The sequence below is a fragment of the Bos taurus genome, chromosome 20, assembly GCF_002263795.3.
Source record: "Bos taurus isolate L1 Dominette 01449 registration number 42190680 breed Hereford chromosome 20, ARS-UCD2.0, whole genome shotgun sequence".
Classification (NCBI taxonomy): Eukaryota; Metazoa; Chordata; class Mammalia; order Artiodactyla; family Bovidae; genus Bos; species Bos taurus.
Window position 1 is genome coordinate 55,904,553 of NC_037347.1, and position 23,994 is coordinate 55,928,546.

General features: G+C 40.4%; 1 protein-coding gene across 3 annotated transcripts in view; it reads right to left on the minus strand.

The window, feature by feature from the left end:
• Positions 1–4,207: 4,207 nt before the first annotated feature.
• BASP1 (brain abundant membrane attached signal protein 1) overlaps positions 4,208–23,994 on the minus strand; it is a 55,398-nt gene continuing 35,611 nt past the window's right edge. For all 3 annotated transcript variants that reach the window (XM_024981219.2, NM_174780.3, XM_024981215.2), the window contains 1 exon segment: positions 4,208–5,812. In XM_024981219.2, coding sequence (XP_024836987.1) covers positions 5,120–5,803 — 684 coding nt within the window. In that variant the 5' untranslated portion in view covers positions 5,804–5,812 and the 3' untranslated portion in view covers positions 4,208–5,119.

Below are 23,994 nucleotides of genomic sequence, written 5' to 3' on the forward strand. Positions count from 1 at the left end.
AGTGCTTTTCTCAGGTTATATGCCCAGTAGCGGGATTGTTGGGCCATAATGTAGTTCTATTCGTAGCTTTTTAAGGACTCCACATACTGTTCTCCATAGTGGCTGTATCAATTTACATTCCCACCAACAAGGAAATAGTCACTCAAATCCAGGAAGCCCAGAGTCCGATACAGGATAAATCCAAAGAGAAATATACAAAGATACATAATTAATCAAACTAACAAAAATTAAACAGAAAGGAAAACTATTAAAAGCCACAAGGGAAAAGCAAAAAATGACATACAAAGGAATCCCCATAAGGCTAACAGATGATTTTTCAACAGAAACTCTGCAGGCCAGAAGTGAATGGAAGGATATATTTAAAGTGATGAAAGAGGAAATCCTAAATCAAGGTTACTCTACCCAGAAAGGATTTCATTTAGATTTGATGGTAAGAAAATTATCTTCCAAGCATCTGATTTCCAATATTGTGTAAATTGGTTAAAAATAAAGAGTAAAATAACTGCACTGTTATGCTGGGAAATAGAAATCAAAAGAATGAGAACTAATCTCATCAATCTTGAGGAAAGAATTTGGATTACAACAAAATAGTAAATTATCTAAATAGTAATTTTTTTTCCATAAATAAAACTTGAGTGAAATTTACTACATGTCAAAGCCTTATGTCTGTAAAGAAACAATGTCAATGTGTGTTCCTAAGCCAGTTTTGACAGTGGATGGACATCAATTGATGTTGAGTGTTACAATGAAGATAATGTGTTTCAATAGAGCATGGTATTTCATTTCATGAAAATTAAGATTTGGGGATGTTTTATGAGAACAAAGTGTGTAGCTGCTGCATTTAATAATTTTCCCAACTGAGGCAACTAAAGAATGTCTAGATTTTATCAGCACCAGATGGTTGACAACCATGTGCCTAGTGTACACCGAACCTTGGCCTTGACTCCTCGAACAATGGCAAATGTGGTTCCTGGATGGTGGCCATGTGAGGCCTCTGCATCAGTGACCACAGACAGGCTGAAGATGGCCTGCTCTTAGGGTTGAGGCCAGGCGGGATCACCATGGCACACACCAGCTCTTGAGGACTTGAGTCCATCCCTAACATGCAGCAGCAGTGTTAGCTACTGGACAGGAGATTCAAGGTAAAGGGACAAAGCTGGTCACTGTGGAAAGGCTCATTTCACTCTCCGTTGCTTTTGCTGTAGGTACATTGGCACCCAGTGAGTGGAACCCTTTCTTCTCCGTAAAGCAGATGTTAAATACACATGAAGTGGTGAGCCAAACATGTGGTGAGTCCCCAAATAACTTGCCAGTGACGCACAAGTCTATGCAGTACCTTCCCTTTATTTAAGATCATTCACGAGAACGGAGCAATTGAGCTTCCTCCAGAGTTAAAATGGACGCTCAACATTTCCGGGCTGAGTGCATCACTCCCACACACAAAACACGTTCTGCTGAATACACAACTTGAAACCAAGGTTTTCTTCACTACAGTAAAATTAAATGTCATGAACCACTGTTGGGTTGAAATTCTGATTTTGGTACTTGGAGGACCACATTTCTGATAATTTTTCATTGCTGGAACACCGACTGGAGTTAGAAAAGAGAAAAATAACTCGGATTTTTTAATTCTCCCACACAACTTTAAGTGTAAATAAACTAAGGAAAGTGCCTCCTTGCTTTCGTTTATCCCTAAATGGGAATTTATAGCGATAAACACTAATCCAAGAGACTGATTTGATTGTTCTAATCACCCAAAAGCCTAGTGAGTTTTTTATGAGAAAAGGATGAAGAGAGTGAATTTATATGACTTTCATCAACGAGCACATCTATCTGCAAGAAATGCATGGTACTTAATATTAGTAATCATTTAAATACCCTCCATGGTTCAAAGAATCTGTTCTCTTTCTACCAGCACCACTAATCCACCCCCGAGCTATTTTACATAGGCCAGGACACACTGGTAATAATGTGGACATTTCTCTGCTATTTTTCTTACCTAAAACAGCTGCTTGGTGGTTAATGTGTTTACATATTTCTTGCTGTGCTTTCAAGCATTAAGAGTTCAAATTTATTTCACTATAGAAACAAGAAACCGCATTGAACCCTAGTATCCAGTTTCACCGTTTCTTCTTCTCCAGTATAACCCACTGGCAACATCTTAAGTGTGGTACAGTCTAGACTACTGAGATGATAATTGGAGGGGACTTCTCCTTTTTTAATCCTGTGTAATGTAACCCATAAAAACCGAATAAGGTCCCTCCTCATCCACTGTTCACTAGTGGATGAGGATGAACTAATTTGGGGGATTAATTCCAGTATACTGGCCCTTCACAAATTCTAAAGAAAATTTCCTAGGTCAGGGTCTATTTATTACTCTATTACTATTATTTCTCTATTACCACCCAACCCACTCTTCTCAAACCTGCCATTTCATGGACTCAATCATGAGAAATCTTTGTCTAGGATTAACTTCGGGGCTTCCCTGATAGCTCAGTTGGTAAAGAATCCGCCTGCAATGCAGGAGACCCCGGTTGGATTCTTGGGTTGGGATGATCCCCTGGAGAAGGGATAGGCTACCCACTCCAGTACTCTTGGGCTTCCCTAGTGGCTCAGCTGGTAAAGAATCTGCCTGCATGCGGGAGACCTGGGTTTGATCCCTGGGTTGGTTAGATCCCCTGGAGAAGGGAAAGGCTACTTACTCCAGTAAATGGCCTGGAGAATTCCATGAACTGTAACAGTCCTTGGGGTCAGAGTCTGACATGACTGAGCAACCTTCACTTTTCAGGATTCACTTCACTTTTAAGTGCTTTATATTTGAGATTTGGCTTTTAATAACCAACTGCAAAAGACCTAAACCACCACCAAGAGATTTGAGACAATTCCTTCTTTTCTTAGGTTAAAGGACTGATGCACCTGCCTCACTGCTCCATAAAAGCGACTGCTGATACCAATTTCCCAACCCTTCCCCATCTATGGAATATGAGCAGCCTGGGGTCGCCATTCCAGTCCTGGGGGAGAAAGCAAGGTGTGTCACAGAGGTGACATACCTTCTGTTGGGACATACCTGTCCACCCCATAAAACCATCACCAGGCATATACACAAGCTAGTATTTCAGAAGGAAACGGGTTTGTTTTAACCCCCTTACATGTAAGAGAGAAGCCTGCAATGTTCATCGCAGCACTGTTTATAATAGCCAGGACATGGAAGCAACCTAGATGTCCATCAGCAGATGAATGGATAAGAAAGCTGTGGTACATATACACAATGGAGTATTACTCTGCTGTTAAAAAGAATACATTTGAATCAGTTCTAATGAGGTGGATGAAACTGGAGCCTATTATACAGAGTGAAGCCAGAAAGAAAAACACCAATACAGTATACTAATGCATATATATGGAATTTAGAAAGATGGTAACGACAACCCTGTATGCAAGACAGCAAAAGAGACACAGATGTATAGAACAGTCTTTTGGACTCTGTGGGAGAGGGAGGATGATTTGGGAGAATGCCATTAAAACATTTATAATATCGTATAAGAAATGAATCACCAGCCCAGGTTCGATGCAGGATACAGGAAGCTTGGGTCTGGTGCACTGGGATGACCCAGAGGGATAGTATGGGGAGGGAGGTGGGAAGGGGGTTCAGGATGGGGAACATGTGTACACCCGTGGCAGATTCATGTTGATGTATGGCAAAACCAATACAATATTGTAAAGAAAAAAGAAGTGACTTAAAAGCCCTCAGTCCCTCAGTCATCAGTGCAAAACTGGAACAGGAATCCAGTCACTGTAAAGGCCGGTTTCGTGTCTGCTTTCAGTCCACAGCTACCATGAATATGTTTACAAACAGATAAAATAACCTTCAGTGGTTTCACCACTTACCTGCATGTTATCTATCTATAAGACCTTATGATTCTCTTCTACCCAGCCTTTAAGTTCAAATCCATTTATTGTTTTACAATGTATTTCATTCAAAATGTGACTTTTAATTAATCACATCCTCATTTTTTTAAGAGTATATCTCCGTAGACTGACACTGATCCAGCTCATTTTTTAAACAAATAACCTTGAAGATCCTGCTTTATTTTTCTATCCAAATATACCCAAGAAAACTCCCAATAATTGTTCTGTTCTCTACTGAGGCAATGACCCAGGAGCAGGGAAGGGTAATGGTGGTAAAAAGAAAACCAGTAGTCTTCATGACTTCATTTTAATTGTTTAACTTTATTACTGTTGCACCATTTATACAATTACATATAATTTCAATGCATCCATTGTACATTTTTTTTTGTTTTTGTTTTTTTTTTAATTTTTATGTTTTTCCATTTTCCAATGAGTGGTGTGTTGGTGTCTGTGACACAGAATGGAAGAGAAAACGGAACTGCAATGAACGCAGACTTTTTTTATTTATTTTTTTCATTTCCACTGACCAATAAACAGAACTACAGGTGCACCCAACCACGGACATGCATTAACTCGTCATGAGAAATCTAGGGAGGCTAAGTAGGATGAGAGAATGTTTGTTATTCCCAAAAAGACCGGGGGAGGAAAAATGGAGTATTGGCATCAAGATACATGTGGACAGGCTACGGTGGGCTGTCTGAAAGTTGGCATTCATCCACAACATTAAAAAAATATCAAAATAAGAAAAGCTGTAAATGAAAAAGAAAACACAGAAAATACTGCTTTCATAAACATCTGATTGCCTTGGCACAGCCCTGCGGGCAGAATCAAACGCCTCACTCCCCACCCCCCGCCCCTTGCAGAAAGACAAGATGTTCAGATCTTAGTGGCAGGAGCGCGTGTGACAGCAGTTCAGGTACAAAAGATGTACTGCACTTTCAGACATTGATCTTGAAAATCCAGGGCTGATTGGTAGAGTTGACTGAAGGTATATTAGATATTTCCCCACAAAAATACTATTTGGATTCTCCCCACCCCCTCCCTCCCTTTGATGGGACCACATCCTTATTCTTGGGCAATACATATGATTACTTCCGATTTGAAACAAGTTAGTATAGGAGAGAGAGAGACAGAGAGAGAGAGAGAGAGACAAGAGAGACAGGTCGTCGTTAAGCTGTATTCTTTTTTCTTTCTTTCCATAGGCTGTCCTTTGTTACTCTTTCACTGCTACGGTTTGATCGGAATTAGCTGCCGGGGTCTCGGCAGGTTTGACCTCGTCTGCGGGGGCTGCGGGGGCCTGAGCCTTGGGCGTGGAACTCGGCGCTTCCGTGGCTGCCGGCGTCTCCTTGGAGGATGGGGCAGCCTCAGTGCTGCTGGGTTTTGAGTCTGAAGCTGGGGCCCCGTCACTTTTCGTCTCCTGCGCGGCAGGAGCGGCGGGAGCCTCAGTCTTTGTGGCGTCCCCTCCCTCCTTGCTCTTGTCATCCTTGGTGGGGGCCGCAGGCTCTGCTGCCTCAGCCTCCGAAGCTTTGGGGGCGTCGCCGCCAGTGGAGGGGCCTGAGGCAGCCGCCGGCTCCTGCTCAGCATCTTTGGGGGGCTCTGGCTTGCCCTCGGCCCCCTCCGTCGGCTCAGGCTCTGCCTTCGGGGCATCTTCCTTGGCTGCCTCGGCATCTTTCTCGCCTTCCTTGTCTTCGGGCTTGGTGGTGTCCTGGGCATCCTTCTCCGGCTTCTCCTCTTTGCCCTCCTTCACCTCTGGGGTCTCGGCAGCAGCCTGGGCCTCATTCTCCTTTGGGGTTCCCTCCTCTTCTGTCCCAGCCCCTTCAGCCTTCTTGTCTTTGTCCTTGGCCTTCTCATCATTCACATTGTACCCCTTCTTCTTCTTGCTCAGTTTGCCTCCCATCTTGGAGTTCTGTAACAACACGACATAAAACAAAACAAGAAAGAGTTACTCGAGGCTGTAGACAGAATGTCTGTGTCCCCCCAAATTCATGGGTTGACATTCTAAACCCCCAGGTGATGGTATTAGGAAGCAGGGTGGGGTGGGTGACCTTGCAGAGGTGATTAGGACATGTGGGTGGGGCCCTCATGGACAGATTAGCACCCTCATAGAAGCAACCCCAGCACAGACCTCTCTGGCCCCCTTCCCCATGTGCCCTCAAAGCCAAGAACCAGCCCCCTATAATCTCAAAGCAGGTCCTCACCAGATACCAAATCTGCCCACATCTTGATCTAGGACTTCCCACCCTAGCAGAACTGTGAGAAATCAATTGTTATTGTTTACAAGCCACTCTGCTGCTGCTGCTAAGTCGCTTCAGTCGTGTCCGACTCTGTGCGACCCCACAGAAGGCAGCCCACCAGGCTCCCCCATCCCTGGGATTCTCCAGGCAAGAACACTGGAGTGGGTTGCCATTTCCTTCTCCAGTGCATGAAAGTGAAAAGTGAAAGTGAAGTCGCTCAGTCACATCCGACTCTTAGTGACCCCATGGACTGCAGCCTACCAGGCTCCTCCGTCCATGGGATTTTCCAGGCAAGAGTACTGGAGTGGGGTGCCACTGCCTTCTCCGACAAGCCACTCAATCTATGGTAATTAGCTACAGCAGCGCTAAGATGCTTGTCAAATATAAAAACTGAAAGAGGCTTCTATTTACAAAGTAAAGGGTTCAGAACACTACTGAACCATGCACCTTAGAATGGTAAACACAGTAAATCGTATGTTACAAGTATTTCATCACAGTTAATAAAATAAAATTTAAACAATGAATCATTTAAAGTATCTGATCAGTAGTAAGCCAAGGACATACCCAGCTAAAATCAAACAACAGTGATTAAAAAGACTAAGACTGTCAACTGCAAAGAGAAACGGAGCCACTATTTGTGGATCTGCTTCCTCATGTCCAGCTCAGACCCCAAGGACGGAACAAAATGGCAGTGACAGCCGTTTTAGATTTCTGGGGGAACTAGCGAAAGGTGTCATGATTTTAAAACACATTCCAGAGAAATGACACAGCTGGAAAAAAATCACACAGATCTCAAATTTCAAGAAAATAATCTCAAGCTTCAAACTCCACTATTCGTATATGCACTCACATCTTCAAAGACCAAAGGCAAGGAGGATTTGGTCTATCTCAGTATTAAGAAGGACCCATTAAAGGAAAACTATTGCTCAGAAAAGAGTGTCACCGGTTACATTTGGTTTGTTAATTGTGTCAGACTTGTATTCATTGCTTTTGAAGGTATTTTTGGCTTAAAAGAAATAGTTTCATAGTAATATAACAATGTCCTTCATGATCAATTTCCTGATGCGAATTCAAACTAGATACTCAAATTTAATGGTCATTAACGGCCTTTTCCCTCAAAGGTAAGTCTCCAACTCCCTGGAGGCTGACACTGACTCTGGTGTAAGAACCTGTGAGTGTACTTGATCCTGAATCTTTCTCCTCTGGTACTAAAGCATTCACCCAAATCAATAATCAGGTATAAATTTAGTTCAGATATATTTTTATGGCATCATGTATCAATGGGAATCCACTGAAATGTTGCTCTTTAGAGGCAAATTGGTTGCTTTTCCTTGATGAAATGTGGCAAAAATCACATGGCAATATTCTCTTTCTTCCCCACAAACAAGTTCAGGAGAAAAGACAGAGAGGAGAGAACGTACACGGTGTCCCCACACACAGGGGGCACCTCTGGTTCTGTTTCAGGTCAGAACTGACCCCTGGCAGAATTATATTGTACTCTGTGATTTTTTTTTTTTTTAAGTATTTTCCATTTAGAATAGAAAATTTTCTGCTTATTCATTCCATTCCTTGGACTCATGATTCAGGACAGTGATAACCTACATTTATCTTATTTAAGAGCCGGGTGTTAGATACAAAAGTGCTATTCTTCAGTCAAAATCTGTCTCACCATGATGTACGTGAACTTCCTGTCCGGAATGACTTTAATAGTTGGGGAGGGAAAAAAAAGGCAATAAACCAAAAGATGACGAAAATACTGTTCCTGTTCTCAAAGAAGACCTTTATTATGTTATCAAAGTAAGAATTTCTCTTATACACATTTCTTTTTCAAAGGGGAGTGACTTTGGTCATAACCTACTTCAGACATCCGACAGGCTATATTTAATTTAATTTTTGGTTATTTTTCCCTCAGAAGTGAATGCAAGCATATATGGCAAAAAAACTTTAAATGCACCTTTATCCCCTAAGCAATCACAAAACAATAAATGAAAATATGAAAAAATAAACTGGAGCAGTATTTTAAATTATAGTTTAAACTCTTTCACTGAATTCTAAATTACCCAGTATGCATGTATGAATGGTGCATGTCAAAATGTCAACTCTGATATTTCAAGATATTTTGGTACAATAGGTTAGAGCTGCTGTTGCTGCTGCTAAGTCACTTCAGTCGTGTCCGACTTTGTGCAACCCCATAGACGGCAGCCCACCAGGTTCCCCTGTCCCTGGGATTCTCCAGGCAAGAACACTGGAGTGGGTTGCCATTTCCTTCTCCAATGCGTGAAAGTGAAAAGAGAAAGTGAAGTCGCTCAGTCGTGTCTGACTCTTAGTGACCCAATGGACTGCAGTCCACCAGGCTCCACTGTCCATGGGATTTTCCAGGCAAGAGTACTGCAGTGGGGTGCCATTGCCTTCTCCAGCTAAGAAATAGAAAACCTGACAGGTCTGCCTGTAGGATCTTCTCCCAATTCCATAATAGAAACCCATGAACCAACTTAAGACAGTACAGAAGACAAAGTATAAATGTGGTGGGCATATGACCATAACCAAGTGTCCTCTCTGAAATACACAGCATGAAATTGTATACAGGTATCCCTAGAGACTTAGAGTCATGTTAGTTTACAAACCTAAAATCTACTTTACTAAAATTGATGTTCTGAAACACAATTAGGACCAATCCTATTCTTTGTTTCTGGGCAGGAAATGAACATACATAATCAAATTCTAAGTAAGAAAGTATGTCTCAATTCCTACTGGTCTTTGAAAGTTAATAAACACTATTACTTTTTGCAAATTTTTCTATGTTAGTTATAGTGAGGTATCAGAGGGAGTCTTACAGAATTTTCTAGAACACTGGAAAAGCAGAACAGTCTGATTATTTCTCAAGAAAATATGGGTGAAAAGCTTGCTAACAACCAGGGATGAATTAGAATTCTAATTTCAAGTCTATTATCTGTTTCCAGGGATCCAGGAGCAACCCTAATCCCAAATATGTTAATCTTCTCAACAGCACCATGAGATCATAAGTATACCATTAGTATCTTCCTTTTATCCCTATCCAAATTCTAACAGGCTGAGTTCATGGAGCAGTGTCATAAAAGAAAAAGGCCAAGTCCTACAAAACTAGGTGAGGCAGGATGGCATGGTCTAGGTCGTCATAGAGAACTCTACCGAGAAACTAGCAAGCGGGCAAAGTTCTCCTCTCAGGAAGGGTACCCATCCTGAGTCACAAGGCTGGTGCAGATCTAGGGTGACTCAAAACCCAAGATGTTGACATGATTAGGACAAATTTCAGATTTTCTGGTACCCTCTGTCCCTGTAACTTTTTATCATCCCATTTGCTAATGGAGCTTTGTATCAAAATCCTAAAGAAATAAGGGGTGGTGGGCATATATTTTTTCTCTTATTTCTATCACTTATAATTTTGAAAGAAATCAGTTGGTGTAGAAATTCAGAAGTTTGAACTTCTAAATTAAAAAAAAACAACAACAACAACAAAAAACAGTTAAACACACACACAAGCCCATCAACAAGTAATCCATCCTGGAAGGTACTTAAACCCAAATCTTTCCCTGATAGCTCAGTTGGGAAAGAATCCACCTGCAATGCAGGAGACGCTGGTTCGGGAAGACCTGCTGGAGAAGGGATCGGCTAACCACTCTAGTATTCTTGGGCTTCCCTTGTGGCTCAGCTGGTACAGAATCCACCTGCAATGTGGGAGACCTGGGTTTGATCCCTGGGTTGGGAATATCCCCTGGAAAAGAGAAAGGCTACCCACTCCAATATTCTGGCCTACAGAATTTCATGGCCTGTATAGCCCATGGGGTCACAAAGAGTCGGACGCAATTGAGCAACTTTCATTTTCAAGCTATAATGAAAGGGCTAGGCGACCTCTGCATTTCTCCACATTGGGACATTTACCAGCCATTGAGTGACACAGCAGGAAAACTCAGACCTGTGCACTGAACTATGCTCTCCATGTTGATATGACAACCAAACACTAAAGTTGATTTATTAGTTACAACATCTCAGAGGAAAGCAAACTCAGGAGTTGTCCTTGGAAATTACAAAAGAATTGTATGTTACAAGGGCCAAAACTACGGACTGATGGCTTCAAACTGGCCTAGAAAACAACTGCCGATCAACATCAAGAGAGAGAAACTTCACTGTTTTTAATCTTGAGATGTTGAACAGGAATCACTTCATGCAGACGTTGCACGTGCCATTTCATGAGCCTGCAATAAGTGCTAGTTCTTTCCCCCATCATTTAATTCTGCAATTCTTAGATAATCATGTGCTTGTAAACTGTAGGAGAATAGTAGGACACAGGTTCCACACACACACAAGATCCAGAATCAGGAATTAGAAGCACTGTGATTAAAATATTTTTAAATGGCATCAAGATTTTTGGTATCTGTGTTCCAAGGATGCTCCTGCTGACTGGATATATGTGGAAAAGAAGTCTGTGTGGTTATCTGTTGTCGCCACCTGTGCGTGCATGCTGAGTTGCTTTAGGTGTATCCGACTGTGACCCTGTGGACGGTAGCCTGCCAGGCTCCACTGTCCATGGGATTCTCCAGGCAAGAATACTGCAGTGGATTGGCATACCCTCCTCAGGGGATCATCCTGACCCAGGGTTGGAACCTGTATCTCTAGCGTCCCCTGCACTGGCACCATCTGGGAAGCCCTTGTCACCTATTACCCCCATACTGCTAATATTAATATTAGTCTACTTCTTTGATTTGATTCTTTAATGTACTTAAGATTCTTGAGGTTAGAAATCTTTTAAAAATATAAACAGTCAGTCTATTATACCAAGAAATCATTTCCCAGACAGAAGTAAAAATTATGGATCAGTCACCAAATCTACTTCCTCCCAATTTGAGCTCATACTCAGAGTGATCATAGAAGAAACATCATTTTATCTTCCCACTAATTCTCCATCACCTGGTCCATGGAAACAAGAAAAAAAACTCCCTTTCAGTTCTCAGGATGAAGAGAGAATCCAAATTCAATTAAAACTCTTCATTTTACTCATATTATATACATATGTGAAAGGCAAAAAAAAAAAAAAAAAACTGATCTACACTTTATCTTGGGTAATAAGCTAAACATAGAATGCTTATGAAGGAAGGTAACAGTCAAATGCCACCACCTATCTGTTTTTTCCCACAGATGAAACTTTTCTTTTATAAAGTCCCAAATCATTTCATATTTTTCAGGTACTACAGTATTCTAAATGGCTCACAGCTGTCGTGTGACTATCTGCTCCTCCATTCTTATAAACGTGTGACTATCTGCTCCTCCATTCTTATAACTATCTAGTTAATTAATCCCACTTGGCTATATACACAAATACTCCAGAAGAATGAAAACTGCTTTTTGGTGAAGAGAGAAAGTGACATTCTAGCACTGCTATGTGATGAAAGCAACCTGGAAGGGAAGGGGGGAAAACAGGAGAGAAGCCATGAGAATCAGAGGGAAGATCAGTGGCGGGTATGAAGCCCCGGAGTCCAGTTCTTTGCCTACACTTCCCATCAGGACTCAGAAAGAGATCACATCCATGTTTTTGGGCCTCAGAAATAAATACATGAAGTAAATAATAAATGGCCTTGAAATCAGATTTTAATTGTTTCTCCAACACAAATATTTGGAGGATTTTGGTGAGTCTTCGAGCTAACAAGTATTTATTTTCTTGTAAATGGAATTCCTGTTTACAAGGTAATGGTCAACTACCAAGTTGAATACTAATATATATCTATGAAGAGAAAAAAATGTAATTCTACATATCACCACTACTGCAAACCTTAAAAAAATTTTCTTTGAGGCATTCAGGTGAAGAAATAATTTGAAATATTATATGGTAATAATGATACTCTAATAGACAAAGATAGTCACCTCCACAAAGCTCTTCAAATTCTTTGATCCTTTTGCTCCAGGAAGGCTGTCAGAGAACACGGAAGATGGTCCTTAGCCATTCAAATTATCTCAGTTTGTGTTTATTTTGTACACACAATCCCAGGACATGCTGGGCAAAATTACATCTGTATTAGATGAACCACAATTCTTGCAAATTCTCTTATGATCAACTCATCCAGGACTTTCCCAATATGTTTTTAAAGAACATGCCTGCAATGTAGGAAACGCAGGTCAGAAAGATCCCCTGGAGTAAAGCATGGCAACCCACTCTAGTATTCTTGCCTGGAGAATCCCATGGACAGAGGAGACTGGTGGGCTGCAGTGCATAGTCACACAGAGTCGGACACGATTAAAACAACTAAGCATGCACATCAGCATAGCCTACCAAACTGAAACTCAGCTTTCATTTTGGGAAAATAAAAGTAGACAGGCAGAGGACAAAGTGTCGTTTTGGAAAAATTATAAATATTTTCTTTACAACTCATGTCCAAAACAAGCCACCTAGCACTCACTCACAGTATTATCATTTCCTTTGGAAGGGACCATTTTTGCTTTGTTTTGCTTTGAACTGAATTGAGCCCAGAAAATGGAATATTTCTTCTAAGAAAAAAAAATTTTTTTCATTTGCTCACAAAGGCCTGTATCTTTTCATGGATTCCCTTGCATGTTTAGAATCTGACTAGAAAATAGTTTTACCTAAGAGATCTCTCATGAGTTGCTTGTTTCCAAAATCAAGGGGTAATTCATTTCTACATCTATTGTAATGGAAAGCTATACCACACAGAACTAGGACACAGCTGCACTGTTACAGAGCTACTTGGAATGCAACATTTGAGAGGATTTTGTTTGGAGTTTATCATAAGTTGGGAAAGAGTTCCAGTCATAGATTTTTAATACCAACATCTTTGCTTTGGGAATATCAGCATGAGGTCATGGTGACTTTAATACAGTAAGAACAAAGATTCACTGCGTGCTAAGTTGCTTCAGTCGTGTCCAACTCTGTGCAACTCCATGGACTGTAGCCTGCCAGGCTCCTCTGTCCATGGGATTCTCCAGGCAAGAATACTGGAGTGGGTTGCCATTCCCTTCTCCAGGGGATCTTCCCAACCCACAGGGAACCCGACTCTCTTTTGTCTTCTGCGCTGGCAAGCGGGTTCTTTGCCACTTCTCCAGGGGACTGCAAATACTCCTCTTTACCTCCCTTTACTGCATATGAATATCTGCTCTTCCTCTGGATCCAGTCTTTCTCCGTACTTTAACTTATAGAAACTGAAGCCAAATATTCAATCCTACAAACTTTTTGAGGAGGACAGCTTCAGAGGCAAGATAAAGTATCTAGCAGTAAAGGATTTAAATCTTGACTCCATCCTGCACCAAAAGTAAAGGGATGGTAGTAGGAACTTGAAGCCCACTGGAATAGTTTCCCTGTTCCCAGTGCTAAGAAAAGGAACCGCTGGTAGACTATGTGAGTGGAGTCACTGAGCCAACCTGGTTCTGAGTAGTCTCTATAGAAAGCAGTTCCGCCCCTTCCACTGACTAAGGTTCTCAAATAACCTGGCTACCCTGTGAAAACACACGGCTCAGCCACTCTGCCCATATAATTCCTTTGCTTTCCATCACAACTGTCTGTGTTTTAAGACACAGGAACTCAAAATCCTACCTACCAGGATAGGACCTAATCAATATTCTAGCCATTGTGAAAGTGTTATGGTTTTCCAGAAAAATAAGATGTTTCTGGGACTCCTATGTACTCTTTCCTTTCTTTAGTCTGAAATAAAGCACTAAGTAAGCTGGTTGTGTTCAGTGAGAGAGAATGGGGTAAATATTGGATTGAAAGGAGTTTAATTTGGAGAAATAATAAGGTTGTCATCACCAACTTTAAAATTTCAGTTCTTAGAGGCAGGTCTAAGGAAAAGTGTGCCATTGGGCATTCTAGATAGCTGGGTCACTCTAGATAGCTGGGTCATCCAAAGAACTCTCAAGAACCATTCTGCATTCTGAAAGCAAAAGTTCTGGTGATTAAATGTAAAATGTTTATCTCAGCCCATGTACTGAATTTTAGATGTTCTGATATGCAGATGATCACCTAAATGATGATCACCATCATTTAGGTAGCACTTTGTTGGTTACATTCATTAGTTGGCTTCTCATATCTTCAGATGAAAAATGCAAGTCCCAGTTATAGCACTGACTCTCTTCAGAAAATGCAACCTTGCATAATGACACAGTTTCTAGGCATTAACTACCTGGAAACCACAGGGATTATGTGTACTATCGTCTTCCTACAATGACTACATACTTCATGACATTTCCCAGTTCCATTTCTTCTCAGTATAATTCTGTATTTTTGTTACTTTGTCAATGAACAATGATGTAATTCTGTGACAATGAAAATCACTGGCATACATTAACTGGTGTATAAAACAAAACAAGAAAATGATTAACAGAGTATTTCTCCATATGGCCTGAAGTTTACAATATTATGACTTCAATGCTATTTCTATTTATATCTCTCTCTCTGCACTATTATCTAGGCATTTTTCTATATAGGACAACTTGCATCATACAAAGGTCCCATACACTGCCAAGTTTCTACTTTGAAAATATGAATTTGGATTAATTAATCACTTCATCTAGAACCAGGAGACTATAAAGTTCTTAGGGATAATGTCAAACAGATTACAGTGAAAAAGATGACGCCAAGTCTATGGCAAAGCCTAACATGAATATGCAACAGTATGTGTCAGAGACCGAAGTGTTATTTCTGGTTTGATTGCTGCTTCATGGTGTGATCAAGATGAGAAATAGTGTCTCCTTTTGATTCTGTTTCCATCTGTGAGGCACATATATTTTCTGCTGATTATAAGATGGAAACAGAATCAAAAAAAGACTATTTGTCTTGATCACATCATAAGAACCAATCACGATTTCCTGACAAAGTTAAATATGTGGTCATAGCAAATTAAACTGTGTCACTCTGAAAATTCAGGGCTACAAAAACTCAACAGGTTTAAATACAAGACAATCCAATTATTGTTTTTTTTAAGGTAACATACAAAGTTAGAACTGACTCATAAAATGCATCTGCAGACAAACATCACCAGACATGCTGGTTTCATAATGATTCTGGCTGAAAAAATCCAAGTTGTTGATCAAACCTACCTGCATTGGCTTCAGGTAGGTTTGATCAACAACTTGGGTTGTTTTTTTTTTTTTTAACCTTAAGGAAAGAATTTTAAAAGTATGGAGAAACACAACAAATTCAAAATACATTTACAATAAGAGCAGAGGGGGAGAAATCTAAAACATGATTGTTAATGTCCAAAAATTTCTGTTTTTAATAAATGACTGGCCTTTTCCTTTCAAATGCCGAAAGTTTTATTCTAGAAGAAAATGAATGCCTGGTGATAATGTCCATTGTTGGAATTATCTGATTCAGTGAAAGCTTCCATTCGGTAACATCACCAACATTTAGGGATGGGAATGTCCTCCAGGGAGAGGGTACTACAGTAAGAATTGTCAACCCATGTCTAAATTTCTAAGGCAAACCTATTAAATATGAGTAAAATTTTAGAGAACATTTTCAAAGTTAATTTATTTCCCTGTCACGATAAAAGTGTTCAACATTGTAAAAATGTACTGTAAAATGTGCAAATCTGTGGAAGGCACACAGATACACAAACACTCACCCTGCTACAACCCGATTTTCCTAGAGAGCTGGTTGAGATGAGTTATAACTACAAAGTCAGAAAGCTCTCTTGTAGAAAGGGAAATTAATCACAAATGACATTTCTACTCTCCTTTATGAAGTCCAGGCCCTATAGAGCACCCTCTAGTATCTTTAAGGATCTCTCATCAAAAATTCAACACACAGGGACTTCCCTGGTAGTCTAGTGGTTAAAGCTTCATGCTTCCAATGTAGGGGGTGTGGGTTCAATCCCTGGTCAGAAAACTAAGATCCCACATGCTCGGATAAAAAAAATCCAACATGCAGAGTTGACTTAAGAACTTAAAATCTTCAGAAATTATTCTAGATTTAAAAATAGACTTGCTCCTTAGTAGGAAAAGAAAAATTTTTTCAAGTTAAGTGACACAGCAGAGAACGCATGAGAGCAAAAAGTCTACTCTAGTCTAGCATGGGGGTTCAGTTCAGTTCAGTAGCTCAGTCGTGTCCAACTCTTTTCGATCCCATGAATAGCAGCATGCCAGGCCTCCCTGTCCATCACCAACTCCCAGAGTTCACCCAAACACATGTCCATCGAGTTGGTGATGCCATCCAGCCATGAGGGTTAGACATACAGAAACAATTAAAATGAGACAGCAAAAAATTAGTTTTCCCAGAAGAGATGACCTTTAGTTGAAGTTGGGAGACAGACAAGGTGGAGTTTGAAAACAGTAGAAATATCCAAACTATTTATACACAGGAACTTACTCTGTCTAGGACTGTCTTACTATTTAATCTTTACATATATTAACCCATTAGTCCATAATCTCATCAATCCTACAAGAAATTATTACTAATTCCACTTTATTACAAGGAAACTAAGTCAAATAACCTACCCAATATGACACAACTCATACTCTGGAAATAGTGGTGTGAACCCACACACCCTGTCTCTGGAGTGAGGGCTCTTAATCACTATGATAAACTGCCTTGAAAGATGACTAAGCTACCTTTAAATGAAAATAGGGAATTGGAAAGCATTTATGTTAGAGCAAACAAACAGGATGCTTTCAAATTATGGTGCTGAAGAAGACTCTTGAGAGTCCCTCGGACTGGAAGATCAAACCAGTCCATCCTAAAGGAAATCAACCCTGAATATTCACTGGAAGGACTGATGCTGAAGCTGAAGCTCCAATACTTTGGCCATCTGATGTGAAGAGCCAACTCATTGGAAAAGACCCTGATGCTGGGAAAGATGGAGAGCAGGAGGAGAAGGTGGCACAAAAGATGAGATGGTTGGATGGCATCATCCACTCAATGAACATGAATCTGAGCGAAGTCTGGGACTGCAGTGGAGGACAGGGAGCCTGGCGTTCTGCAGTCCATAGGATTGCAAACAGTCAGACACAACTTAATGACTAAACAACAAACAACAACAAATTCTTGACTGGAAGAATCTAGTCAAGAGTATATGAAAAACTTATTTACACTTTGGAGCTAGGTGAGGACTCATCTACCTGGAGGGAAGGGTGATGGAACATAATCTATCAAGGTTGCCTAACAGAATGTTTATACCTACGTGGCAGAAAGCAGAAAACCAGATTTTTCCAGAAAGGGGAAAAAAAAAAAAAAAGGTGTCAGAAGTCAAGAAAGAATTTTAGGAAGCAGCTTGGAGGAGTTAGATTCTGCTACAAAATGAGTTTTTTAAAAAAACAAACCAAGAACAGAAATTGTGCAATTTGATCTTGTGATGAGTTGTTTACTACTGACCCTGGAGTGACTCAGGTAGGAGTGAAGACATTCACCTCTTTGCAAAAGGCTCAAAAAAGACATGAGCCAGAAAAGATATCTACAAAGGCCCACACTGAAGGGTTTTGGTGAAGTGAAAGCAATCTCAGGGCAACAATTTACAATTTTGTCAATATTGGATTTTATTTGCTTATAAGGATTTGGAAGAACTGAAAATATATATGGGAAGATGGGATGAGACAACGAATAAAGAGAGAAACTAAAGTGGAAAGATAAAGGAGAAATAATGGACAGGGCACAGTTCTGAAAGACTGTCGGTCAAGATTAAGCCTGGTAAGCAGGAACCCTTGCTATACAGACGGAGGAGGGAGACAAATTAAGTGAATTTCAAATCCAGTGGTTTTCCCAGACTGGCCATGGCATAGCTCTCTTTTAAGTGCATGTAGTCAATCAGAATTATTCCAGACCAAAGACTCAATAAGGTCTCTCTAGTGTCAACATGGTATCACGTGTCTTGGAAATAGCCATTGACCTATGGTACTTTATCTTCTCAGTTCTTTCATGTAACAGTTAAGAGATTTCTCAAGTACTGGAAGGAAAAGGACTGATATTTCATCAACTAAAATGTCTGAAAATGCTAAAGAATGAATACAGTGACCACTAAACCAAGAGAGGCCTTATTGTGAAACAATCTGATGTGCAAAAGGACAGCAAATAGGTTTAGTGCATTACAAAGGAGTTTAAGAGTTTCTTAGATAACAAATGCATAGTTGATATCTAGACCCATATTTTATATAAATATAAATATGAAATTAATTTCTTTTTTGCTAAAGCCAAAATTTATTTATTTATTTTTAATGTTTACGTTGGAGTACAGTTGATCAACAGTGTTGTGTTAGTTTCTGGTATAAAGCAGAGTGATTCAGTTTTACATATCCATGTATCTATTCTTTGAAGGCAGGAGGAGAAGCAATGACAGAGGATGAGATGGTTGAATGGCATCATCGACTTCATGGACATGAGTCTGAGTAAGCTCCAGGAGTTGGTGATGGACAGGGAAGCCTGGCGTACTGCAGTCCATGGGGTTGCAAAGAGTCGAACACGACTGTGCGACTGAACAGATTCTTTTCCAAATTATTTTCCCACTTAGGCTATTACAGAGTATTGAGTAGAGTTCCCTGTGCTGTACAGTAAAATCTTGTTGGTTATCCATTTTAAATACAACAGTGTATACAAGGAACGTTAATTCTTAAGAACCTAATTGCTGCTGCTGCTGCTAGGTCACTTCAGTCGTGTCCGACTCTGTGCAACCCCATAGACGGAAGCTCACCAGGCTCCTCCACCCATGGGATTTTCCAGGCAAGAGTACTGGAGTGGGGTGCCATCGCCTTCTCTGAAGAACCTAATTACTACCCTATTATTTCCTTATTATGCAATCTAGTCTTAGATAAGCCTCTATCTTTGATTATTTATCTATACCATCATTTCTTAACCCTTTTACATTGTGTTGTATTGTGCTGGAAGTTTTAGCAGTAAGATAGACTGAACCCCATTTCAACATCAACCTGTAATCTAACTTCAGATTTATTCAATGTAAATATAATGATACCAGAACAAGGATTCAGTTTTCAAGTTATAGGCTCAGAAGATGAATCTATACAACCATATAAATTGAGTTATATAAACTGGGCTTTCACTTAGCAGTAGAAATAAGGCTAAATTAAAACTGAAATGTCCATTCCATTAAATGGGACATGGCCAAGTTCCAGGGATCATCCATGATGAGAAACTCTAAAGCATTAGAAGCCATCACATAATTAAAATGAGAATACACAGAAACTACTACACTAATATTGACAAGGCATTTTTCTTTTAGATTACTATGTGTATATTGTAAAGATCAATTTTTCAAAGTATATCTCCTAATTGATTCTACAATCTCTGAGCATAAAACTCTGAATGGACACTGCTGTTATAAATATGGCAGATGATGGTTAAGCTTGTCTTGGAATAACTAAATGCAGACCTCATGCAGAGGGTTTCTTATCATCCCACTTTTAAAATATCCTACCACACAGAGCAAACACTATCAGAGAACATGTATTATTCATTCTCATCAATTGTCTAATATGCTTTTAGAGTCTGCTGTACACACACATCGTTATTTATTTGCACTTAACGGGTGAGGTGGTCCTTTCAAAAGCCACGCTTAACTGCATTCTAACATATGAGTTTAAATGAATCACCTGCTCTTTTAGTCAATAAAGCTGGTAAAGGAACAACAATCAGCCCAGGAAATGCAAGCCACTGAGATCACTTCTGAACCATTCCTCTCTTCCACAGACCCAGGAAACTAGCATGTCTTATCACCACGGCTAATTTTGAACTCTCAAAACAGAGTTTTTAAAGCACAGGGAAAAAACTCACAGGAGCTAAGATGGATTAGACAGACCATCATGGGCTCTGGAACTGTAACAGACTTGCTCAGTGCGGCTCACCCGACAAAGAGAGGCTGGTGGCCAAGGAGACACAGAGGCGGCCGCCTACACTGAGAAGAACTGCAACTTCATTCCAGTAATTTCTATATCCAATCATAAAGGGAGGCCTGCACTTTCTGTGAACACCTAAAGTCACCATATATTGACATTTTAATGTGTCTTTTTCTTCCCCAATGGCACAACAGCAAATGCAGTATTTCCAGTCCTGAGCATTTTTGATGAAAACCATTCCAAAATTCTCTATATGCATCCTTGATTTTTATTTTGTTTTTCATTTATTTATTTTAATTGGAGGCTAATTACTTTACAATATTGTAATGGTTTTTGCCATACATTGACATGAATCAGTCATGGGTGTACATGTGTCCCCCATCCTGAACCCCCCTCCCTCCTCCCTCCCCATCCCATCCCTCAGGGTCATCCCAGTGCACCAGCCCTGAGCATCTTGTCTCATGCATTGAACCTGGACTGGTGATCCATTTCACATATGATAATATACATGATTCAATGCTATTCTCTAAAATCATCCCACCCTCACCTTCTCCCACAGAGTCCAAAAGTCTGTTCTTTACATCTGTGTCTCTTTTGCTGTCTCACATATAGGGTCATTGTTACCATCTTTCTTAATTCCATATATATATACATGCGCATCCTTGATTTTTAAACAAAGAATCTGCTTTTTTTCTTTGTGTTGTGCTTAGCACAAATAAGGATTCAGTAAACATATTCTGAATTAAGATACAATGCATTAAATCCACAGGCAAATAGTATGTGCTATATCTATCTTCAAAAGGCTATTGCAATAGAGTTTAAGCAAGAGTGTTAACATTTAATGTCATCTGTCATCTGGCCTCTCCATACAAATCAAGTTTGTTTCTCAAAACTTCTCAATCAAACACTCTATCCCAAGCTGTCCATGTTCATACTCCCTGCCATGCTTTTTGCCTGCTTCAAAACTGAGCATCTTGGCTACTTAATGAAGCACTGAAGAGACATTAAAGGTTTGAGTCTCAGGGGGCTGTGAGATTTAAAAACACAACTGAGGGCTATTTCTTCCTAACCATGCAACTACTGAAAAAGAGACTGTCTTTTATTCCAGACCAGGCATATGGCAAAAGCTCAACAGATACCTTCTCAAGTAATGAATCAATGGGAAAGAATTCTAATTAAAGCAACTAGAATTCAATACCAATTTGTTCCTTATTCATGATGTCATGTGAAGCAAAGTCACTCAAATTTTCTTTTTGGTTGATATTTCAATATAATGTGTCAAACAGTAGTAGTGAAATCTGTGTACGTAGAAATCACCAGTGAGGAGCCTGTTAAAAATGTAGAACCAGGGTCTCATTACAGAGGCTAATTAGGGGGTCCAGAGTGGGTCCCAAGAATCTGTTTTTCAACACACTGAGCAGGTGGAGCCAAAGCTGGTGACTCAAAGTCATTATTGAGAAATACAGATATATGGAGTTTGAAGAGACACTGGGTCAGTTAAGGGATTTTTCGCCATCTTTAAAAACTGAAACATGAAACCAGTGTGATTCTGGTGATTACAAAGCTAAAAACAATCATGGCAGAACATCTAGCTGGGTCTAACTCAGAAATAAGGGTGGAAAGAACAGGGTGGTATTAGCCCCAAAGAACGAGCCATTTTGTCTTTGAGTTCTCTTTGTTACCAAAATTATCTGGGCTTATTCTCCTTCTCCCAAACGCCCCAGTATTCAATCATTCCCAGCTTCCCTGGTGGCTCAGATGGTAAAGAATCTGCCTGCGATGCAGGAGACCCAGGTTCGATCCCTAAGTTGGGAAGATACCCTAAGGGAATGGCAACCCACTCCAGTATGCTTGCTTGGAGAATTCCATAGACCTAGGAGCCTGGCAGTCTCCAGTCCATGGGGTCGCAAAGAGTCGGACACAAGTGAGAGAGTAACACACACACACACCACCCCTCCACCACCCTCTCCCCACCACTCTCCTCCCTAGGCCCCTCATTTTAGACATGCGAGCAGCCCACTTAGAAGAGCAAGGCTCCTTCCATTGTTACCCTAGCAACTCTGCCCATTACTGGAGTGGAAACACAGCTCAGTGGATATTCGGCTCTGTAAACTCCCTTCTTATATAACATGAGGTTTACACTGTTGTTCAAGGTTTACAGTCCACCCTGTTGAGACAATACCGTTTTCAGACGCATCCATTTTATGTAATTAAGAGTTCACGTTTCAGAAAACAGGTTTTCCTTTTTTTAGTTTCAAATGGAACTTTGATGGCTTGCCAATGAGTTTTGAGACCTGATCCAACACTCTGTGGGGGGAAGTGTATGGGCAATGGGGTCAGCCGGCCAAATTCAGCTACGTGAACTTGGGCATGAACGTTAACCTCAGCAAACGCAGCCTCAACCATAAAAGAAAAAAGAGGGAGAGGAGGTTATTAATAGCACTTAAATGGAGAATTTTCAGGAAAGGCCATAGTTCAACTAAAGACACACAGCAGGTATTCAGTAATTTTTTGGTTTACTCTTTTACCTAAAACCATTTCTCAGTTGTGTCAATAATAAGGAGTAATCTTGAATTTCAAGATTAAGGAAAACAGAGGTGAATACAAATTACTATATTCAAAACAGGCAAATGAAAATGGATCCAATTATAATCAAACTAGTAATCACTTCCGTTAATGTTTACATTCTATATTGAAGCTCACAATATCCATTCTATAATCTGTAGATTTTAAAAGCAATAAATGTTACTAAATGGGTAAAATCTTAAAATGATGAGAACAGATGTTGGTTCTTGGACATGAGTCCACCTTCTCCCCAGGTTACCGGCCTCCTGAATAAAGCAATCTTTCCTTCCCAATCAACAGTCTCTAGTACTGGCTTTCGAGCAGTGAGCAGCCAAACCTGAGTTAAGTAACACTGGGAAAAGATGAATGCCGAACTGGAACACCAAAGGACCAAGTGTGCCCAGCATACATGAGAAAACGCTACAGGGAAAATCAGAAGGGACAAGGGATCTTAAAATGTGCTTTAAAGCAGCCTTGGGAGAAGGGACAGTCTTTTCCTGACTATTTTTCTCTTACTGCTTTAGATTGAGCAACTGTGGTGAAGGGCCATACAGAGTACCCCTGTTTTGCCCACTTCACCTGTCTGGAGTTCACACGGTAAGAAGGAATGAAGTTTGGGCACATGCTACCCCATGGATGAACCTTGATGACATTACAAAATGAGCCAGACATCAAAGGACAAACACTGTATGCTTGCACTTATATGAGGCACCCAAAGGAGTTAAATTCACAGAGACGAGAAACAGATGAGAGGCTACCAGGGGCTGGGGGGTGCTGAGGCTTAAGGGGAATTTCTACCTAATGGGTACAGAGTTTCTACTTGAGATGATTAAAAAGTTTCAGAAATAGAAGTGGTGATGGGTGCACAGCACTGTGAATATAATTAATACCACTGAATTAACTGAACACTTAGCAATGGTTAAGTTGACAAATTTTATGTTACATGTATTTTTCCATAATTTACTGCTGCTGCTACTGCTAAGTCACTTCAGTCGTGTCCAACTCTGTGTGACCCCATAGACGGCAGCCCACCAGGCTCCGCCATCCTTGGGCTTCTCCAGGCAAGAACACTGGAGTGGGTTGCCATTTCCTTCTCCAATGCATGAAAGTGAAAAGTGAAGGTGAAGTCGCCCAGTCGTGTCCAGTTCTTAGCGACCCCATGGTCTGAAGCCTACCAGGTGCCTCCGTCCATGGGATTTTCCAGGCAAGAGTACTGGAGTGGGGTGCCATTGCCTTCTCCGTTCCATAATTTAATGGAGTTTTAAATGTAATACACAAACTATTGAGTGTACACTTTAAACAGGTGGATGTACGGTATGTGAATTATATCTCAATAAAGTGGCTGTAAAATGATAATATCAATAAACCTTTTCCTTAGGAATATCTTATTTTTCACCTACAGCTATAAAATAATACATTTAAATACAAAGTAAAGGAAGGAATTACCAGATATCCTTTCTAGGTCTCAGGA